General features: G+C 31.0%; 1 protein-coding gene across 2 annotated transcripts in view; it reads left to right on the top strand.

Moving 5' to 3' along the window:
* Nucleotides 1-5600: 5600 nt before the first annotated feature.
* LOC127707834 (uncharacterized) overlaps nt 5601-21640 on the top strand; it is a 30392-nt gene continuing 14352 nt past the window's right edge. The window contains exons 1-6 of one of the 2 annotated variants that reach the window (XM_052212591.1): nt 5601-5650; nt 10369-10557; nt 11741-11851; nt 13982-14144; nt 15238-15375; nt 17277-17384. In XM_052212591.1, the coding sequence (XP_052068551.1) occupies nt 10415-10557; nt 11741-11851; nt 13982-14144; nt 15238-15375; nt 17277-17384 (663 nt within the window). In that variant the 5' untranslated portion in view covers nt 5601-5650; nt 10369-10414. Of the gene's footprint in view, nt 5651-10368; nt 10558-11740; nt 11852-13981; nt 14145-15237; nt 15376-16092; nt 16234-17276; nt 17385-21640 lie in introns of both variants that reach the window. The other variant, XM_052212590.1, reaches the window with a different exon arrangement.

Raw genomic sequence — 21640 nt, 5'->3', positions numbered from 1 at the left:
TTTATTTATATTTTTGCATAATCGTAAAATTAAGAATGAAAACGGGGAATGTGTCAAAGAGACAACAACCCGACCAAAGAGCAGAAAACAGCCCAAGGCCACCAATTGGTCTTCAACACAGCGAGAAAATCCAGCACCCGGAGGACAAAGGCCAGAGGTTCCTGACTTGGGGCAGGCGCAAACATGTGACGGGGTTAAACATGTTTTGTGAGATCTCAACCCTCCCCCTATACCTCTAGCCAATGTAGCGTTAGAATAGGTAACAGAAGAAACTATTAAGCAAAATGACAATGGTAACATAAATTAACAAAGGACTACTAGCAGTTACTGACATGCCAGCTCCAGACCTCAATTAAACTGATTGAAAGATTATGTCTTCATCATATGAAAATCAAGCACAATCCCTCCCGTTAGGGGTTTAGTATCATACCATCATAAAATATATGAGAAGAACATAACCTGTATCATATGTATTTTGTTTTGAATAATTATACATTTCTTTTATACTGTCCAAAGTATACCCCCTGAGACGGTCTTCTGAGCGTTTGGGTTTTAGACACAGGTTTCCAACTTTTTTCCACTACATAATCAGTTTTAATGTAGTTTGACCGAGTTGGTTGTTCCTGGTCGGTGGGATCATCGATGATAAAGATTCTGCCAATTTTTGGTATTTAGCTTGAAATACAATGTAAGAGCATTTCATCAATTATCATTTTTACGATTTTCTTTATGTATATAAACTTATCCTTGTATGTATGTTTATTGTTTAATAATTATAAAATCCGATGTCTAGGTTATCGGCAAATGAATATGAATACATTGTCTGTTTTTTTCAAGCCTGTATATTTAAGGGAAATAACCGTAAATAAAATTGATTTGACAAAACCTATGTTATTTGTTATACCTCTACCATAGTGATGCACATTTCCATCCATCCATTTGTCCTTCTGTCTCAAATTTGCTTTCCACTCTGGGTTTCTAGATGATTAATTACAGCTTGACCAAATCTTTTGAAATATTAAGGCAATGTCATGGACAACTATAAAATCAGGTCAAGTTCGATTTTAAAAGTTTGGAACTAGTACTTTTGAAAAAAAATACCTTGGTTACCTTTAAAGTCTGGGTTTCATATATTCCATGCCAATACTGCTTGACCAAATTTTTTGAAATAAACATAATAATCATAGTACCACTTGATCCCATCTTCAGAACTTTGTTCACAATTTTATTGATCATCGAATACAAGTCAGGGTCCACTTCAAAGGTTTTGACATTGACCATGTAAGAGTTATATGTCCCTTATTTACCATAAACATTTAATTTCTCATCACTTGGCATCCGTCATTGTTAATTTAAAAAAAATCTCTGAAACTGCTGGGCCAAATTTAATTAAACTTGGCCACAATTATCATTGAGGTATTCAGTTGAGTGCCTGCCAACCAACATGGTCAACAAGGTTTAAATAGAACAGAGGGGTAAAATGCAAATTTTGTATTATCTTGCAAATCTGACGGTGCAGAAATGTTCAGAATGCTGAGATCTATACCAATTGTCTATTTACATCAAAACTGTTGTACGAATTCTTATTTGAGATATTGTCATAAAATGACAAATTTTACCTTATTTTTCATTTTTTCCTATTATCATGATTATCTTGAAAACTATTATAGATAGCAAAACTGACCAGCAAGAACTTCAAAGAGTCAACATGACTGAAGTGGTCTTGACGACTTCTTAATTGACTAATTGTGACCCATTAAGGGTGATTTTTTGGTATTCTTTGTGTTTTGGGGTAATATCGTAAAACTTATAATAGATCTATAGATAGAAACTAATGACCAGCAAGACAATTCCATGGGACTTCTTTTAAACTGAGTTTTACTGTGCGTATTGCTGTGTATTTGTTTATTCTACATTGGCTTGAGGTATAGGGAGAGAGGGTCGAGATCTCACAAAACATAATTAACGCCGCCGCATTTTTGCGCCTGTCCCAAGTCAGAAGCCTCTGGCCTTTGTTAGTCTTGTATGTTTTTTTAATTTTAGTTCATTTATATGTTTTGGAGTTTAGTGTGACGTCCATTTTCACTGAACTAGTACACATTTTTGTTTAGGGGCCAGCTGAAGCCCGCCTCTGGATGCGGGATTTTCTCGCTGTGTTGAAGACCCATTGGTGGCCTTGGGCTGTTTTCTGCTCTTTGGTCGGGTTGTCTCTTTGACACATTCCCCATTTCCATTCTCAATTTTAATATCTGTTTCTCAGATGACGACGGATATGTTCCAATTGTCGTAACTACAATCCCGTCACCTTTCCCCGAATGTGACCTACCAAATTAGACTTATCATCGGGTTTTTACTTACACGAGCAACACGACGGGTGCTACATGTGGAACAGGAATTTCTTACTCTTCTATAGAACCTAAGATCACCCACAGTTTTTGATGGGGTTCTTGTTGCTTAGTCTTTAGTTTTCTATGTTGTGTTTTGCGTACTGTTGTTTGTCAGTTTCTCTTTTTCTTGATTTAGCCATGGCGTTGTTAGTTTATTTTCGAGTTTGAATGTCCCTTTGGTATCTTTCACCTCTCTTTTAACAATTTTTAGTGTTTTTGTTCATTTTCGTGAAAACTGTAACAGCTAGATAGACACTTAAGGTAACAAAATGATCAGCAAGACAAGATCTACAAATAAGTCAAATTTTGCTAAAATCGTTATTTAATAGACTTTTTTTTTGAAGTGGGATTGAATTTTTTTTACTGTTTTTGTGTTATAAGGTAAAAACTAAAGAAGACAGAGAAACTATAAACATAGAAAATGATCAACAAAAAAGCGATTTGTGTTATGATTCTATTCTAGCCCAGAGAGTGTCCATAATTCAAGATGCACATATACCTTAGGTGAGCAACACAGTCAGGCTCTTTGGAGCCTCTTATTCTTATTTCCAGATGATAATGAAAGTACTGTTTGACAAAAACTTCAAAATCACTCCGTAATATGATGGATGTCATCCATTTTCTTCAATTTCTGCAAGGGGGATGGAACATGACCCTCAATTTTTGTTGCATTGCACCTCAGCATACATGAAAGTATCATTGTGACGAAATTAATGGCATTTGGTCAAGTGGAACCTCATTCTCAGTGCATGTAACCATTTAAACCCTCGTTTAACCATTATATAACCATTATTTCCCATGCATATAATCACTATAACCCTCATTTTCCATACGTTTAACCTTTTTAAGTGTAACCATCATTCCCCAGTCGCAGAAACATTGATTCCTGTTAGTTCAGCTTTTGTCATCACTTGGCGTCCGTTATTGTAAACTCTTTAAAAAATATTCTTTGAATTTACTAGGTCAAATGTAAGCAGACTTTATCTGAATGTTTATTTGGGTATCTTGTTTAAAAATTGTATACATCATGTACATGGATTTGATCCATCAACAAACATGGCCACTGTTGCTTAGAATAGAACACAAGGGTAAAATGCAGTTTTGGGCTTAGCTCTATAAAACTAAAGCAGTGAGCAAATCTGACTAAATGTAAAAATGATCAGCAGATCAAATCTATCTCCTAGTGTAATTTTCAGAAAAAATAGGACATTAATCTAGTTTGGAGTTATTGCGCCTTAAATGTCTTGCAAATTAAGATTTTTTTGTTAATGTTTTGAATACTATGATACATAGAGAGAAGCAGTAAAAATAAATAGCAACAACTTAAGATCTACAAATAAGTAAAATCATGGATGACATCATCAATTTACGCCTTATACGAGTTATTGCCCTTGAAGATGATTTTTAAACTGTTTGCAGATACGTTTACAAAGAGAAACTGTGAGAAGCAAAAATGTTCAGCAAAGTTAGATCTACATGTAAATCAACCTGTCTAAAATAGTCAATTAATCCCAAATATTTAAAGTGTATAATAAACGACGTAATATAACTGAGACTACTATAACACGTGTTATAGTAGTCATAGTCCCAAAGTAGTCTCAGAATATTTATAGAGGGTAAAAATTTACAAACTACTTTTATTGTAATATCAGATGGAAAAAAGTAGGAGCACATTAAATAAGTGAAGATAAGTTAAAATATTATAGAATATTTACCCCTACAGAAATTAAAACACCAATTTTTTTTAAGGGGGTCCATTCCCCCAAGCGCCTGTGAATATTTACTAAAAGTAAAACAAAACAAAAATTATATATATATATATATATATGTGAAGCCTAGGTGGTCGAGTGGTCTAGCGCGTCGGATACAGTGCAGGCGATTTGGTGTCACGATATCTCAGTAGCATGAGTTTGAATCCCGGCGAGGGAAGAACAAAAAAATTGCGAAAGCAAATTTACAGATCTAATATATATATATATATAAACTAGTCTTAATCGAAAACAACGTTCAAACCTATGATTGCGTTGGATAAAAACTGCAATTTTTATACGTGTGCATGTAAAACAAATTTCTTGGTAGAGGGGTCTAAATACAGCACAAGCAACATTTTCCCAAAGACCCATTGGTGGCCTTCGGCTGTTGTCTGCTTTTTGGTCGGGTTGTTGTCTCTTTGACATATTCCCCATTTCCATTCTCAATTTTATGATGGAAGATGAAATAAAAAAACACTAAAAAGACATATTTTTTTTTACATCAGACTGTTACATTTAAAAAAAATATATAGATTAACACCTCCTGTTCTGAGTTCTAAACTCTTGACCAACATTTCCTAATCTCCTGATCTTAGTTTCACAGTACAGTCCATCACATGTATGCGGGTTTGATAGAGGGGTCTAAATACAGCACAAACAACATTTTCCCAAAGACCAAAAAAGTGAAAAAGTATATTTTAACAAAACGCATTTGACTAACAGGTCGAACAACAGATGTTCTTAAATCCTGCTGACTGCCATTGGCGATTGCCAAATAAATTGATCACCAGATGTAACAAAGGATCTTAATATTAATACAATACCAAACAGAAAACAATAAACTTGCGGAAAAGATGGTATACCACAAACATGAGGTGCAAAAATTTGTACACCATATCCGGATTTCGACAATTAATGTCTTTTCAGTGATGTTAGGGATCGAAACGGTATTTGGAAGACCATATAATTTACCTCAATTTAGGATAGACTCTTGAATTTTAAAGAGTCGAAATAGGATGAACGGATCATATAAACCCGAGGGAAAATATAATACAAGCCCAAACGAAAAAATATAAACAAGTCTAAATTGAAAACAACGTTCAAACCTATGATTGCGTTGGATAAAAACCGCAATTTTTATACGTGTGTATGTAAAACAAATTTCTTGGTAGAGGGGTCTAAATACAGCATAACAACATTTTCCAAAAGACCAAAAAAGTGAAAAAGTATATTTTAACAAAACGCATTTGACCTGAGACTATATGTGTTATAGTAGTCTCAGATTTGACCAAGCAAATAATTTGACTATATATATATATAACTGTGAGTCCAATCACCAAGCGATAATGATGTAAACAACTAAAGGATAATGTACCGTAACGGTCTTCAACAAGGTCCCGTAAAAAAACGTATCTATCCGACCCGTCATGGGTTCTAAATTTAGTTTAGTCAGGGGAAATAATTTACTTTGAAAAAGAGGAAAAGAAAAACTTGAGTCATCGAACATTTCAGGTATTGAACACATAATACATTATGTCACATCTTCTTGATGGAAGTTCTAAATCAGGAATATAGTATATGAATGTACTTATAAATCAATATGGTAAAAACTTGACGTCTATGTGTTCGTTCACCCTTTTTTGTATGTAAAATACATCTTCATTATCATCATGATCATGTGCAATAAATTTGTGGTCACTTTTGCTAGAGATCTTTATGGAAAACCACAGCTGCCTTATGCTAACGATAATCATATCTTTAAGGGTTGAGATATAACATGAAGCAAATTTTCTATATCCTCTATTGGAAGTTCGTTACCCTAACTCGAAACGGAGGAAAAAATTCACACTCTTTGGGCAAATAATTAAGCCAAATATTATCCACTGCGGATGTAAATATTCTTTACTTATTTGCAAACAGTCTGATACATTTAATTGATGAATAGCTTCAGAAACATGGTCAATCTGTCTATGTTTCGTATTGTGACCCGATTGCGTAAAATAAGTAGACATGCTTGTAAGTTCGTGACCTTTGTCTTGGACGATGGCTTTTGCGCATGTGCAACAATATATAGGTCAGGCCTATTGTATTATGTATTTGAACATTACAGAATAAATTTGAGATCAAATAACAAATGAATATCTCGATAAAAAAAGAGAAATTGGGACTTACTAACTTTTTATTCTGCCTACAAAAATTATTCAAATTTTTACACATGACTTTCAATGGTCAATTGGAAAGTCCAGAATTAAACACTTTAAACATGTTCAAGATAACTATAACGATGTCACAATGTCATTAATGCATCAAAGTATTTTTTCATTCAATTTGCATTCAATGGCATAAGGATTAAATTACTTTACGAGCCAACATTCGGCAGGTTTTGTTTAATCAAAATATATCAAATCATTTTCTGATCTTAAAAAATCCACTCACATACAGACTTTAAAAAATAATACCCTTGGCCTTAAAAAAAAGGAAAACGAGGCCATAAAAAATAGATGATGACTCATTGTTGAGATGTCAATAACATTGCTGAAAGGATTTTGCCAAGAATTCAACGAAATTCTAGGAGAGGAATAAAACAGTAGTAGTGGAAATAGACGTTTAAACAAATAATATGCTAGAACATACACAACTTCTCTTTTTCAAGCTGATATTAGTGAAAGTGCAATGAAAAATATTCGGTTAAGTTTTTTTGAAGTAGCACTTTGCCAATGATAAATACTTTTGCATGACGTCACGAATAAAGTGGAAATCCCCAAATGTCACGAACTTGCAAGCATAACGAACTTGCAATCATCGACGATACTACTACAACCTTTGACTATACTACTCTGTCAATTTGCTATATCACTACATTGCACTAAGATAGATTTGATTACTATAATATAAAGGCGTTTTGATATAACATGGAGTTACCTTTTCATACTATTCTGTCATTTTACTTTGTCATAAAGATATTCTTTTATACTATGAAGACATGAAAACCTGAGTGTATTGAATGAATCTGGACTAAATGACATTACCTAATTACGTAACATGTGTAGATTTTTACCCTGGCCTGAGGGTGAGAATGAATTAACAAGTGTTAATGTTTGATTAAATAATCAACAGGTGATAGGATATTAATTACTCACTATGGCTTCTGTTTATCATGTTTATGGCACACACTAAGGATGATTAAAAGGTAAATACCAGCATTGAAAGAAAAGTGGAATGTTGTTGTCAAAACATCGATCAAAAGGTTTTTATGCTGAAAAACATTTCATAAACTTTCAACTCGGCAAAGAAATGCCTACAATTTCAAACTCCAATATTTAATGCAGACATTGAAGGACCTTCAGCATTCTCAAGAAGATCCAAACTGACAGCAGGGACAACATTGACTGAAAGACAATTTATTGCCTCCTCTATGTTAAGACTAACAACTACACAAATTGTTACCAGGATCAGGTTTACTTTAGTACAGAGTCAAGTGTATTAAAGGCAGCTAAGGCAGCTTGTACATGTTGTACTTCCTACATGACCACCAGTTCCAAGACCAGTGCTTTATTTATATCTAAAAATAACATTTATCAATGTAATATAGAGACAGTGTTTTAGCTAATATATTTTACAGTGTTTGAAACAATGACAATCTTTAGTTTTCTATGACTTAATTAATGCTTAAAAACCATGCATAACTATTGTTATTGCTATTTATCATATTATAAATGTATAGCATATTTCTTTCTTATAAATCTATGCCAATGAAACACTATGCTTTAATTTTCTCTTTGTACTCACAATAGATCATGTAGATTTAAATCCAATCAAATATATTTTTTTATCTTTAAATGATTGGTACATGTGATATATTACATTCAGATGGACATGTTTAACCCCACCACATTTTTGTGCCTGTCCCAAGTCAGGAGCTTCTGGTCTATGTTAGTCTTGTATGTTTTTTAATTTTAGTTCATTTATATGTTTTGGAGCTTAGTATGACATATGACGTCCATTTTCACTGAACTAGTACACCTACAATTTTATTTAGGGGCCAGCTGAGGACCACCTCCGGGTGTGGGATTTTCTCACTGCGTTGAAGACCCATTGGTGGCCTTCGGCTGTTGTCTGCTTTTTGCTGGGGTTGTTGTTTCTTTGACATATTCCCCATTTCCATGATTTCCATTCTCAATTTTATGATGGAAGATGAAATAAAAAAACACTAAAAAGACATTTTTTTTTTACATCAGACTGTTACATTTAAAAAAAAAATGTAGATTAACACCTCCTGTTCTGAGTTCTAAACTCTTGAACAACATTTCCTAATCTCCTGATCTTAGTTTCACAGTACAGTCCATCACATGTATGCGGGTTTGATACAAAAAGTCTGATTTAGGTACTGGGAGTCCCATCGCCGGTAGCAGACTACATGTATAGAGCAGGGAGAAACTATCTAGACTTGCTACAAATTATCATGATTATGGTATATTTGAATATCAATTAATCTGATAATGATAAATCAATCATAATAAATATTGATACTTTAAACAGCTTCCTTTCCTTAAGATCAGAGAATTCAAGAATAGTCATTCCCATGAAACATGATTATTATTTGAAATGGTATTCAGTCTTTATCATGTTTATTGATTAAAATATTTCTTTCATGAATATAAATTTATGGAATTTATTTTTTAAATCAATTGATTAGTCTCAAGTCATGCAAGTTGTAAGGTTAATTCACATGGTTCAGTCAATTTGTCATTTATAGAATTTTGTATTTAACAGGTTGGGACCAATCACCCAAAATGTATTATTATCATGATTATGGTTGTAATATCCAGTTTTGGATATTATACCCTAAATTAGAAATAAATAATTGCAAAAAAGGGTGTTTTGGATTCAAGACAGGACATCACAGTTCATTACTCATTCATTAACTCAATCTACAATGATCTAGCACACCAGGCAGAATTATAATGGTAGACATGAGACAGACATATACTATTTATGAACTAAATTTTAAAGTTAAACCTCCAAGAATTAAAGCAATAGCTTTTTAACTGTAACTTTCCAGTTATGGTTTATGTAAAAAAGATACTTTACATATTATATATATATGAATTTTATTATACTAAAAGTCATCGTTAAACATGTTAAATTAATCAAAGAAAAACACAATATCCTTAGGCCTTAATTCCAGTATAGTCATTTCTTGAAACTTAAAGCTCAAATTTGATTTTAAAATTGCAATTGAGTACAAGTTATCTCCCTTATTGGGAAGTACATAGAAAACTATGTGTTAATACTTTAATTATATACAAACATTTCCAGCTTTATAATTGATTTTGAGTACAAGTATGCTGGAAGCAAAAAGACCATTAATAATTTCTAAACTATATAAACCACTTATTATTTTATTTTATCATCTTTAAATTATCAGGGATTAAATACAGCAAATCGTTGACTCTTCATTGCTGCAGAGCAGTTCTACTGCCCAATATGGGTAAAAAAGGAGTAAAATTCAAAATTCCAGGGAAAAATTCTGAAACGGTCTAGCTATGCTTGTATCAGCTGTGTATTTGACCCACATACTTGACTTACATGTACTTATACAGAAATACATCTGTTAGAGATGTCTCAACACACATGTAACATGTGTAATGATGTAGAAAAATGTATATAGCTTCATGAAAAAATGTAACATGCAATATATATGGCATCACAAGACAAATGACATTTCATCATTGGTCAAATACTCTTTATATAACACATTATCAGCCAATCAAAATGTTTCAGTGTGTCCTTTTTGACAATGTTAGGAAGATGCAATACTTTAAATTCAGGAATATTGCATGCATTTATTATTGCAATTTTGACATTTTAGACCAAAATGCGATTATTATTTTTGCGATACTGAGAAAAATCCTGCTTCATTCAAATCCAAAATGTGAGTTTAAATTATTGTGATTACAATCATCTGAAGTTAACTGTAAAAAAAACTAAGTCCAATTATTAGTAAAATATGGAAAAATGAAAATAAATATTTCCAAATTTTTGTCCTGGATATTGTCTTTTGGTCATAAACAAGCTTATGTCCCAATTTCATAAAATTCCATGTATGTTTGTCAAAGTTATTGATGTCCAGGGGGTTGGAACCCCCCTTTTAAAAAAAGCAATACAAACCAAAGAACATGAAAAAAATAAGAAAAAAGTAAGAACGCCTATTTTATTTCTCTTCACAGGTTTTACACACACACCATGGTTTAACAGAATGTCCAGTTGGTATAAATGGCAAGGAAGAATTTTGTCTGTGAATGGACACCTAAATCTTTTATATTGACTGTAGTAATTGCTACTGTGTTGTTCAATGAATGTTTTATATACATCATACAGAGTTTTAGATGGCCGGACATTGGTATAGCTGATTACAGGTATATATGGATTAAAATGTAATAAAAGTGATGCACATCATGTACATTTATGATTGATTTATTGATGGTGTTTAACACCACTTTTAACACTCTTGGTTATATCGAGGCGGCCAGTTTTTATTGGTTTAAGAAACCAGAGAGAACCACAAACCAGCAGAAAAACTCTCAATCTTAATCAATCAAGGTGGTACATAACACTACAGGGAGATAGCTCTGTAAAAATCAGTTGAATGTTTTGATCATGTTGTATTGTTATGGAAATATTAAGCTTCTCAATGATCAAAATTAATGTTTGTCAAACTGTTATATATCCAATTGATTTTTTTTTTATTAAGTGTGCATGGTGTGTGCTTCAAGTTTTTTGAAATTTTTATATTTTTGTCAAGGGGTCAAAGTAAATATTTTGTGAAAATCTTACGAAAATTAAACGAGCCAAATTAATTTTAGTCAAGGTGTTTGGTACCACCTTAAGATCAGAAGTCACATTTAGCAAGAATTTTACTTTTACTGGTTTAACTGGAGAGCTGGAAATTGTTTTGTTCTTCATTTTGACCTGTTATAGGATTACCAGGCTATAATGTATGGGTCATGAATACATAGTCATCAGCCATTTCAAGAGAAATAATTTAAATAAGTCAAAAAGTAAATTCACAGTAAGGTTATTAATACGACTATTAGTAAGGGAATATTACTTGCAGCACAATCTAGACATCCAGAATGAAGCACCCAAGTTGTCAGAATTCTGAAAAATCAGATTGATAAATGACATGATCTGACCTTCAAGAAAAAATACATATTTTTTACTGAAGTTGCATGAACAGATGTATGCTCTATTAACTTTAAGTTTTTAAAGGACATTATGTCTCTAATCACAGAATGGGTAATGGACTGCATTTGCCATGTTTGCTCTGTACATTTTTATTCTTATTTCTTTACATATTACTCAACTTCTGTATTATGGAATAATTTGATGTTGGTCTGGAACTTTAAAATGATCACTTATACCATGTAAGTGATTTTCAGATTTGTCAGACAGTTACTGCCTGTTTGATAAAACTTTGAATTTTTTCTAATGACCGGAATTATACTTTGCAGGATAATGTTTGCAACTCCTGGTTTAATCTTTACACCATATCTCTCAAAATATCAGAATTTGAAAATGTTTTGAAATTTTATTTTCAAGAAATTATGAAGAAGAGCAAGTCATATTACTGGTATCTGATCCACAACTACAAGGGTACCAGATGGAACCACCATTTCCCATAGGTTCATTTTCAAGATGGGACATAGATAGGTATTTTAATTCTTTTTAATGTTCCTATTTTAGAGTTATATGTAAATAGGTTTATATTAAAAATCTTAAGTTTCATGTTAATTTTATCATTGATGTGGTTATTCTAACTACGGTAACTTAAGATAGTCAGCTGCTATGAAATGATAACTAAAACATTCTTGTTTGAATATGATTATTCTTTCAGCAAACATAAAGCATACCATTTATTTAAAAGGAAACATGATTTTTGGAATCTGAGAATTATCTATAAACATAGATTAATAGACTATTTTCATATTACCGACTTTTGACTCCGGATTATATAATTTGTCGACTGGTAACCTTGGACATCATGGTACCAAGTCAGGTAAGAGCAAGCTAAAGAAGTAAAACCAAGCTTTCAATCGGTACAATTTTTGGGGAAAATTACCTGGTTAATATTTTTTTTTCACTACAAAATCATCAGAAAACAGTAAACTTTCCCCTCAAATTACACTGATTATATGTTTGATTTTACTTATTTTGGTTGCTCTTACTTGACTGAGTACCATGATGTCCAAGGTAACCAGTCGACAAATTATATAATCCGGAGTCAAAAGTCGGTAATATGAAGATAGTCTATTGATCTCAACCAAGGACAGATTTTTATGCCCCCGCCGAAGAGGAGGGGGCATTAAGTTTTACCCTTGTCCGTCTGTATGTCCGTACGTCCCATAATTGGTTTCTGGTCTCTAACTTTAGTTTGCCTCAACCAAATACTATGAAACTTATAAACAATGCTTATTAACACAAAACACAGATCAAGTTTGAATTTGGGTGGCGTCACTTTTACCATTCTAGAGTTATGCCCCTTTACAAATGGAAAAATTGCTGAATTTTTTTTTTCCATTCTCTTACTTTAGTTTGCCTCAACCAAATGTTATGAACCTAAAACACAATGCTTATTACCACAAAACACAGATCCAGTTTGAAATTTGGTGGCATCACTTTTACCGTTCTAGAGTAATGTCTCTTTACAAATGGAAAAATTGCTGAATTTTTTGTTTCTGTTCTCTAACTTTAGTTTGCCTCGACCAAATATTATGAAACTTTTACACAATGCTTATTACCACAAAACTCAGATCAAGTACAAATTTGGGTAGCGTCACTTTTACTGTTCTTGAGTTATGTCCCGTTATAACGTTATATGCAAGCCAGGACATCATCTGTGTCCTATGGACACATTCCCCAGATTTTTTTGTATACATTTGCAATTCACCCAATGAAAAGCAGTTATGATTTTGCATATTTAATGCATTAACTGTACTGTACCGATCATTTCTAAAATCGTAATATAATGATACTTTAATTTACTAATATTGAACTGCAAATTTCAGATTAACAAGAAAATCAATAATCAACACACTTAAGTCATACTAATTGGTGTTGTATATGGTATATTACTGTATTATACCAACATGATATTTTAAGAAAAATAATACTTATTTTTATGAAACCCTGTTCTTATAGATATTAACATTATCAGAGTACCTTGCCGTTAAAGCTGTAGCAGTGAGGTCATTGTTAACAGCTTTATTGCAATTAATTTTTCATCAAGTATTCAAAAAAAAAAAAAAAAAAATCCAGTTTATTTTTGTAGATCATACATTTATGATTAAGAATTTAAATATTAAAGGTAAAAAAAGAGATGATTAAGAAAATATTATATCTACATCTTAATTGATTAAAAGAATATATTCAAAATAAAGATAAGGAGATGTGATATGATTGCCAATGAAACAAATATCCATCAGAGACGAAATAACGTAGAAGGATTGCAACTATAAGCCTTCATCTGTGAGCAAAACCCATACTGCATGGCAAGCTATAAAAGGCTCTGAAATGACAAATATAAAACAATTCAAACAAGAAAACTTAAGGCCTGATTTATGTACAAAATAATAAACAAAAAAACAATATGATATACAGCACCAAATGACAACCAAGTTTTTAAAGTGTAATAGAAAAATTTTAAAGAGTAGAAAGAAAACCTTTGACTACTGATATTCAGTGCTATTTTTTTTCTACTGATCTATTAAACCAGTGCATAAGCTATCAAAATGTAATAGAATATAAAATTTTTATACGGTAAGTAATTCTCTTTTTTTGTAGATATTTAACCAGAACTTTTGGCTTAGTCTATCATCATGTAAAACCAGATATTATATTATTCCTTGGTGATTTAATTGATGAGGGCAGTACAGCTGTAGATGAAGAGTATCATTATGCTTACCAGAGATTTATCGATGTGTTCTCAGCAGCTGAATATACTAAAGTAAATATTAACAAGTCTAAATTGAAAACAACGTTCAAACTTATGATTGCTTTGGATAAAAACTGCAATTTTTATACGTGTGCATGTAAAACAAATTTCTTGGTAGAGGGGTCTAAATACAGCACAAACAACATTTTCCAAAAGACCAAAAAGTGAAAAAGTATATTTTAACAAAACGCATTTGACTAACACTAACAGGTCGAACAACTGATGTTCTTAAACATTGCTGACTGCCATTGGCGATTGCCTAATAAATTGATCACCAGATGTAAAAAATGGATCTTACATATTAATTTAATACCAAACAGAAAACAATAAACTTGTGGAAAAGATGTAAATATTCGATACAATTAATAAGCTGTTGCTCATATCCATTTTGTCCAAAAACTATTTGTATCGTAAAATAATTTATTAAAACGTGTTTGTGACATCATAAGTGACCTTTCTGTACTATAGTGTCCAGATTACATTAACCTGTTCATTTATCAACAAAATTAACATATTATGGAAAGGCTAAAGTAATTTTACTATTTTTTCAATTTCATGCGCCAAATAATGGCTCTTATCATACTGTCTCCTGAGTGTTGCTTTTTTTTTTGCTGTTCATTTAAAATTGACATAAGGTTATTTGAAAAACAGAAACGTAATGTATTTGCCTGAAAATTTTATGACTATGTAAAAGGAAAAGTTGTGAAAAAATTACAGTAAATATTGTTTAATATGCAATGGTAGTACAGGTAGTGATTTTAATACTTTTTATCACACCTTTTTAGCTCACCTGGTCCAAAGGGATATTATGGGAGTGATTGCCTGTAAAAGACAATCTTTATTACCCTTTTTGTGATTTGGGTAAAAACTAAAAAAGAAAGAGACAAAATGTACACAGAAAAAATTATAAGCAATACAAGATCAACAACAAAGATTTAGTCATGAATTCTGTTCTAGTCAATAATGTTGAAGATTGTCCATTGTTGAAGATGCACATAACCTATACTAGGTGATATAGAGCGACACAGACTAGTTTTCTTTAAATATGATTAACATAATTGAATTCGATGTATCTCAACATAATGTATTTTTCTTTTTTAATTAGAAGATATATATTCCTGGTGACAATGATATAGGTGGAGAAGGCAGAGACTTCAGAACACAGAAAAAAGTGGATAGATTTGTAAAAAATTTTGAAAATATAACTGGTGTGTCTACATTTGGGTTCATAGATTACATAAAGGTATGGTTGTATAGATACCTTATGTTTCTTGATATGGTTGTTATCATTTTATCATTAAAATTGATTTTTACTGTGTTGCAATGCTCAAAATTACAAATAAGATATGTTAAGTCTATTAACAACATGATTAAAGAGGGAATACTCTTTCCCTTCTTTAAAATTATCTCCCCTTCAAGAAAGTTCTGTGGTAAGTACATGTACTTCATTTCCAAGGATTCCAAATTTTGTGGTTTTTTGTTTTTTTAATTTGTGATATCAGAATTAACACCTATCAAATACAGGTATATGGAAAATATGCATTTCATTGGGCAATGCTAGTGTAACACTTTTAATTGGTGAATTCTGTTTTTGATGGTTTATTAAATCATTGTCAAGTTGATGTTAAAATTCCTGAGTTCAACTCTGTATGAAAACATTGAACAAGTTGTACTTCTTGTAAAAGGAAAAATAAATTTTATCAAAATTAAATTAAAATTTTTCAGAAATATAATTTTATAGAATATGAAAGACTCAATAATACTTTATTGATTATATTCTAAGAAAATGACAACTTTATTAATCCCCCTTTTACTGATTTGTCATGCCCTGATCCCAAGATTTCAAAATAACTTTGAGATAGTATATACCATTTTGTAAAATCCCACAAACTCTTAGTAGAAATTAAGTACACATAATTGAAATCAAATACTCTTTGAAATATATATTTGTACATTGCAGTTAGATATGCAGTTTCCTGAGCCAAGATTTCTTGAGAAAAGAATGCTTGCTACATCATTTGGTGACAAACTTGGTCCTGGTATTCATATTCTCCTTACACACAACACTATTTTACCAAGAGATAAACCTTTTGTTATTTCTGTAGGTTTCATGTCTTTGGGAACTATTTAAAATCTGTACGTTATGTGCACAGAGACCAATTTTCACACATTTGAATACTTTGGATTGTTTATTTTCATGGATTGAGGGAAAATTGTATTTTTCGTGGATATTTCTTTTCTTATTTTGCCAAAGTCTGCAGAAATGCCAATAAAAATGTGTTCTTCCTTGACCTTTAAATATTGCGGTTTACCTTAATCTATGAAATCCACGAAAATTGTATGTGAATAAAAATGAATCTACAGTCAAAATAGTTTTGACCATATTGAATGATTCACTTTTCAATTGTCATTTAAAAAAAATTTCATTGATAATTGAACATAATAGAAAAAAGAATGTTCAGATGTGTGAAAATCGTTAATGTTAACAATAATCAGGTGGCTGTCAAAAAAAGATCTAATCATTTTACTTTTATTATATTCTAGACTTGCCTAACATATTCATGCTTTTTGTATTTTTGTAGCATAAAGCAGCAAGGAGAATTCTGCATGTTTTTTTACAAAAGTTAATAAGAAACAAAAAATTTAAACAATTTTAGATAATCATACATTCATGAAAAAGATAAAATTTGCATATAATTTATGTAATTTTATTGTGTGAATATACCAAAAAATCCTTTGGTTATTTGTACGTTTATTTGTACATCAGTAAAAAAACTGAAAAATCCTGTAAAAAACATGCAGAAGTAATACAATTGTTCAGCGACATATTTCTAGTGCAACAGTGATATTTTAGATTGGTATACTGTTATTGTCTTTACATTTTATTTTAATTTTTTTGGTTAAAAAAATATTTATAAATACATTTTACTTATTTATTCAATTTTAGAAATACTGTTTAAAAGTTGGAAATAAAGAAATCTTAATTTGCAGTAATACATACCAAAACCTCCTGTAGGAAACACTAAGTATACCAAATGAATTTCACATAAAAATTGTATGAAACTGTTGCATTAAAAGTATCTCTACCATCATGTTTATAAAAGGCCTCTTTTATAGTTTAAACATTACTCAATATAATTACAGAATCCAGAAGATATGGTGTGGGTTGTACGACCAAGAAAAGCCTCCCCTGTTCATGTTTTGGTCAGCCATTTTTCTGTTCTAGTCAGAGACAAAATGAGAGTCAATCCTGTAGGTTTTCTCTGAAGTTAACAGCATGATTTGACTGTTGCTACATCACAATTCATTGTTGATTTTGTTCAGATCTATTTTATTTATTTGCTTAGATTATAATGAGGTACCAATTGGAAGATTGTAAAGTGTTGTCAATGTAGAAATTTCGTTTGGAGGTTATTTTCTGATTATTTTGCATTGAATGAATGAAATTCTCCCCCTTGGATATTAAAAAAAAATCAAAATGTTGATAAGAAGTGCAAATTTATCATTTATGTGTGGATAAGACCCTTCTTGAAAAGGAAATGCATTGAAATCCTGAAAATAACAGGATGTTTACAGTAGTCAGTGTGAGATACACGAATTTAACAAAATTCATCAAAGATGGGTGGACGAACAATCCCACTCAACTAAGCATATTACAGTTAAACCTGAATAAACAGAACCATGCTTAAGCAGAAAACCTGTCAAAAGTGAACTCTTGTGTCAAGACATGCAGTAAATATTCTATCGTAAAACTATGGTACCTTTATTATCCAATATATAAATAACACATAGCTGAGAGGGTGATAGAGCAGATTGTTACCCCGAGAAAACATTGTCAACTGAGGCGAAGCCAAGGTTGACAATGTCTTTTCGAGGGGTACATAACAACCTTGTCTTGTACATAACAACCATCCGTATTTAATAAAGCGCACACTTGATCAAGCGTCTCCGTGAAGGGTAATAGAGTATTTGCCATAGGATAGAGTCGTATTTAATAAAGCGCACACTTGATCAAGCGTCTCAGTGAAGGGTAATAGAGTATTTACCATAGAATAGAGTAAATTAACACCCTTGTATAAGCCAATCAAAATATTGCATTTTTACGTGAAGTATAATAAAACAAATTAAGTCCCTTAGGGGTTCCAGTTTAGCCAGGTTTATAGTTTACCTTGGTGGTCTGACAATTTATGTAATCTTTCAGAAAATAAAATCATATTTGAGAATCAGTGCTTCATTTTTCACATAGCATACACAAGAGTATTTTAAATGTACATATTAATTATGTTATTTCTTCATTGCAACAAGAATTGTGATGTGGAAACTGTTTAGTTTACTTTATTTTATTATTTTCATGATTACTGTAGAACATAAATGCATTTCAAGTTTTATTGCAGTTTCTGTGGTGATGGCTATAAATTTTATATTTCATATTAAAACCTTCTTTATCTTTTTTAGTTTTTTTTTTAAATTACAAATTTTATTTATTTCTGTGAAGTCAGTAAAGATCATGTGTTACGTGTCGAAATAATTTAAGAGAATTGATTTTTTTTTTTTCACATATAACACATATATTTACTTTAATTGATATTTTGGCATGAGAACAAACCAATTTTATGGATGTAGTTTGGAATGCGGTCAGGGTTTGTTGTAAGGAAAATTAAGTCATGTTTTGTGTTTAATAAACAGTATCATTTACAGAGCTTCCATTAATTACCTAAATTTATTTATAATTTACATGTTTGCTGCTTTATGTTATTTTAGAATTTCTTATGTTACTATGGCACTTACTGTGGATTCAATTAATTTTCATGTGTACCATTTTCATGGTTTAAGGGAAAATTGTAATTTTGTTGATATTTGTTATCGTGGTTTTACCTCTTAGTTTGCATACAAGCCTATGGAAATTTTTGCTTCATTGAACATATTCATTAGTGGTTCACCTATACCTAGGAAAACCATGAAAATTGGTCCCAAACCAATAATGATGAATCCACAGTATGCCTGTTAACTGCTACAATCCTTTTTAATTTACTTTGCAATATAAATTATTTGTTATTTATGTAATGTTTAACGTAAAAATATACCTGTGTTTCTAACTTTTTGTGGATAACCAGAAAGTTTTATTTTAGTTATTGAACAAGCACTGTTACATTCAAAATGGGTCAACTATACTTATTAAAAACATTTTTGCAACATAAATTTTTATTAAAAAACTTTAAAATAGAAATACTTTATGATTTTTAATTCCAAATAAGAAAATTTAAATAATGTTTTATCCAATTGAAAATTTAGTTAAGTAAAGTCACATCAAATCAACAAACATTTGGAATTTCCTGTTTGAAAGAAAAAAAATTCCCAGTTTGATATAAAAAAAGCGGTTCCCTGACACTCACATTAAAGGACAAAGTATATAAAGGCCACTTTTTTGGTCCCCCTAAATTCGAAAATCAAAAATTTGTAGAAAACTGCCAAATAACACACTTCAGATGTTCATAAGACAATAGACTATCAGTCATCAGTATATTTTGTATTTACATTTATGAATTTTGATTTACATATTTGCATAAGGGCTTCAAATTTGGTGAACAACTGCAAAAGATGCCAAAATAGCTTCAATTTGAGATCTTGTATAGTCAATATTAAGATATGAGCAACAGCTTTACCCAAACAGATATTTTGTATTTCATGAAGATGCAAATTCGTGTAAAATATCTTTTTGGGTAAGGCCAATGCTCATGTCTTTTTTTTTAACAAAACCATCATGAAAAATTACCATTATAGGTCAAATATGACAATTTCTACATGTTTATGATGTCATAGCAACATCACAAGTGACCTGTCTGCACTAAAATGTCCAGATTATATCAGCCTGTTCATCTATCAATGAAATTCAACATATTTTTGAAAGACTGGAATGATTTTACTTTTTTTTTCAATTCAGGGGCCAAATATATTATCATACCACCCCCATTTCAAATAACTGGAATAACTAAAATTTATAATTGAGTTTTTGTACAATAAAAATTGCATCTCATGCTTATTTTCTTCATAACAATAATTTATGTATTGTTATGTTTAGAAGTATAGTTAATTTTTAAAATATGAAATAAAAAATATTTATTTGTTGTTTAACTTTTGAGCTCACCTGGCCATAAAGGCCAAGTGAGCTATTGCTATTATTTTAGTGTCCTTCCACATTGTCGTTGTGGAAACTTTTTTCAAAGATCTTCTCCTCTGAAATTATCAAACCAATTTCAACCAAAATTGGGGTGAATGATACTTAGGGTATGTAGTATAAAGTTGACGTTTTTCCCCAATCAATCAATAAACATGGCCCCAATGGCTAAAAATAGAACATTAGGCAAAATGCATTAATTGTCATATCTTGAAAACTTTAAAAGATAGGGAAAATTTGACAGGCACAAATGCTTAGAATATCAAGAATTAACTCCTTCCTATTTTCAAATGAATTATCAGATGACTTATTAAGGAGTAATTGCTTGTAAATGATGATTTTTTTGGCTAATTTTCATGTTTTTGCATAATACTTTTAAATCTATATTAGATAGTTAGAAAATGTTAAAAGCAAAAATGATCAGCCATTGAAGAGCTACAAAAATTCCAATATGACTAAAACCATTGGATGACTCTGTGAAGAGTAATTGCTCTTACATGACGATTTTTTACTATTTTTTATGTTTTGCCTCTTATCTTGAAACTATAATAGATAGGAAGAAACTGTAAACAGCAAAAATACTGTAAATTCAGAAATTATTGCATGTATTTATTATTGCCATTGTTGAAGAATGGAAAAAAATGTGAGTTTAATTATTGTGATTTCAGGAAAATCTGCATACAGATATATGTATCAAATATCAGAATGGGAGTTCTTATTATTGCTATACTCACCCAGTCGCATGATTTGCATTAATAAAAACCTCACAATAATTTCTAAATTTACAGTAATCAGAAATACAAGATCTGCAAAAATGCCAATACAACCAAAACAATTGGATAACTCCAGAAGGAGTAAAAGCCTTAAACATTAATTTTTGAGTAATTTTTTTGTCATATACTTTTTCAAAAGCCTTCTCTGAAACTACTGTACCAATTTCAACAAAACTGGGGGTGAATGATCCTTAGGGTATTTTGTTTAAAGTCTGTTTTCGGTTCATTTTGTCAATAAACTTGGCTGCTATTGCTAAAAAAAGAACATAAGGGTAAAATGCATTTATTGTCATATCTTGACAACCATAATAGAAAGCAAAGATGCTAAGAGTGTCATTCAAGAATTACCTATCTCCAATTTTCACCAAATAATATTGTTGCATTGTATCAATTAATTTATGGCATAAATGGCAGGTGAGCGATACAGGCTTTTGTGAAATTCTTGTATTTTTCATTGAGTATAAACTTCAAAATTTTTTGACAAAAAAACGTTTTTTGTTTACTTTCATATGATTATTTTTGTGACATGTTTGCCAAAACGCAAGTGTGATATTTTGGTC

The sequence above is a fragment of the Mytilus californianus genome, unplaced genomic scaffold, assembly GCF_021869535.1.
Source record: "Mytilus californianus isolate M0D057914Y unplaced genomic scaffold, xbMytCali1.0.p SCAF_7, whole genome shotgun sequence".
NCBI lineage: Eukaryota > Metazoa > Mollusca > Bivalvia > Mytilida > Mytilidae > Mytilus > Mytilus californianus.
The sequence above is the reverse complement of the archived record's forward strand: the minus strand, read 5'-3'. Positions and strand labels throughout refer to the sequence as shown.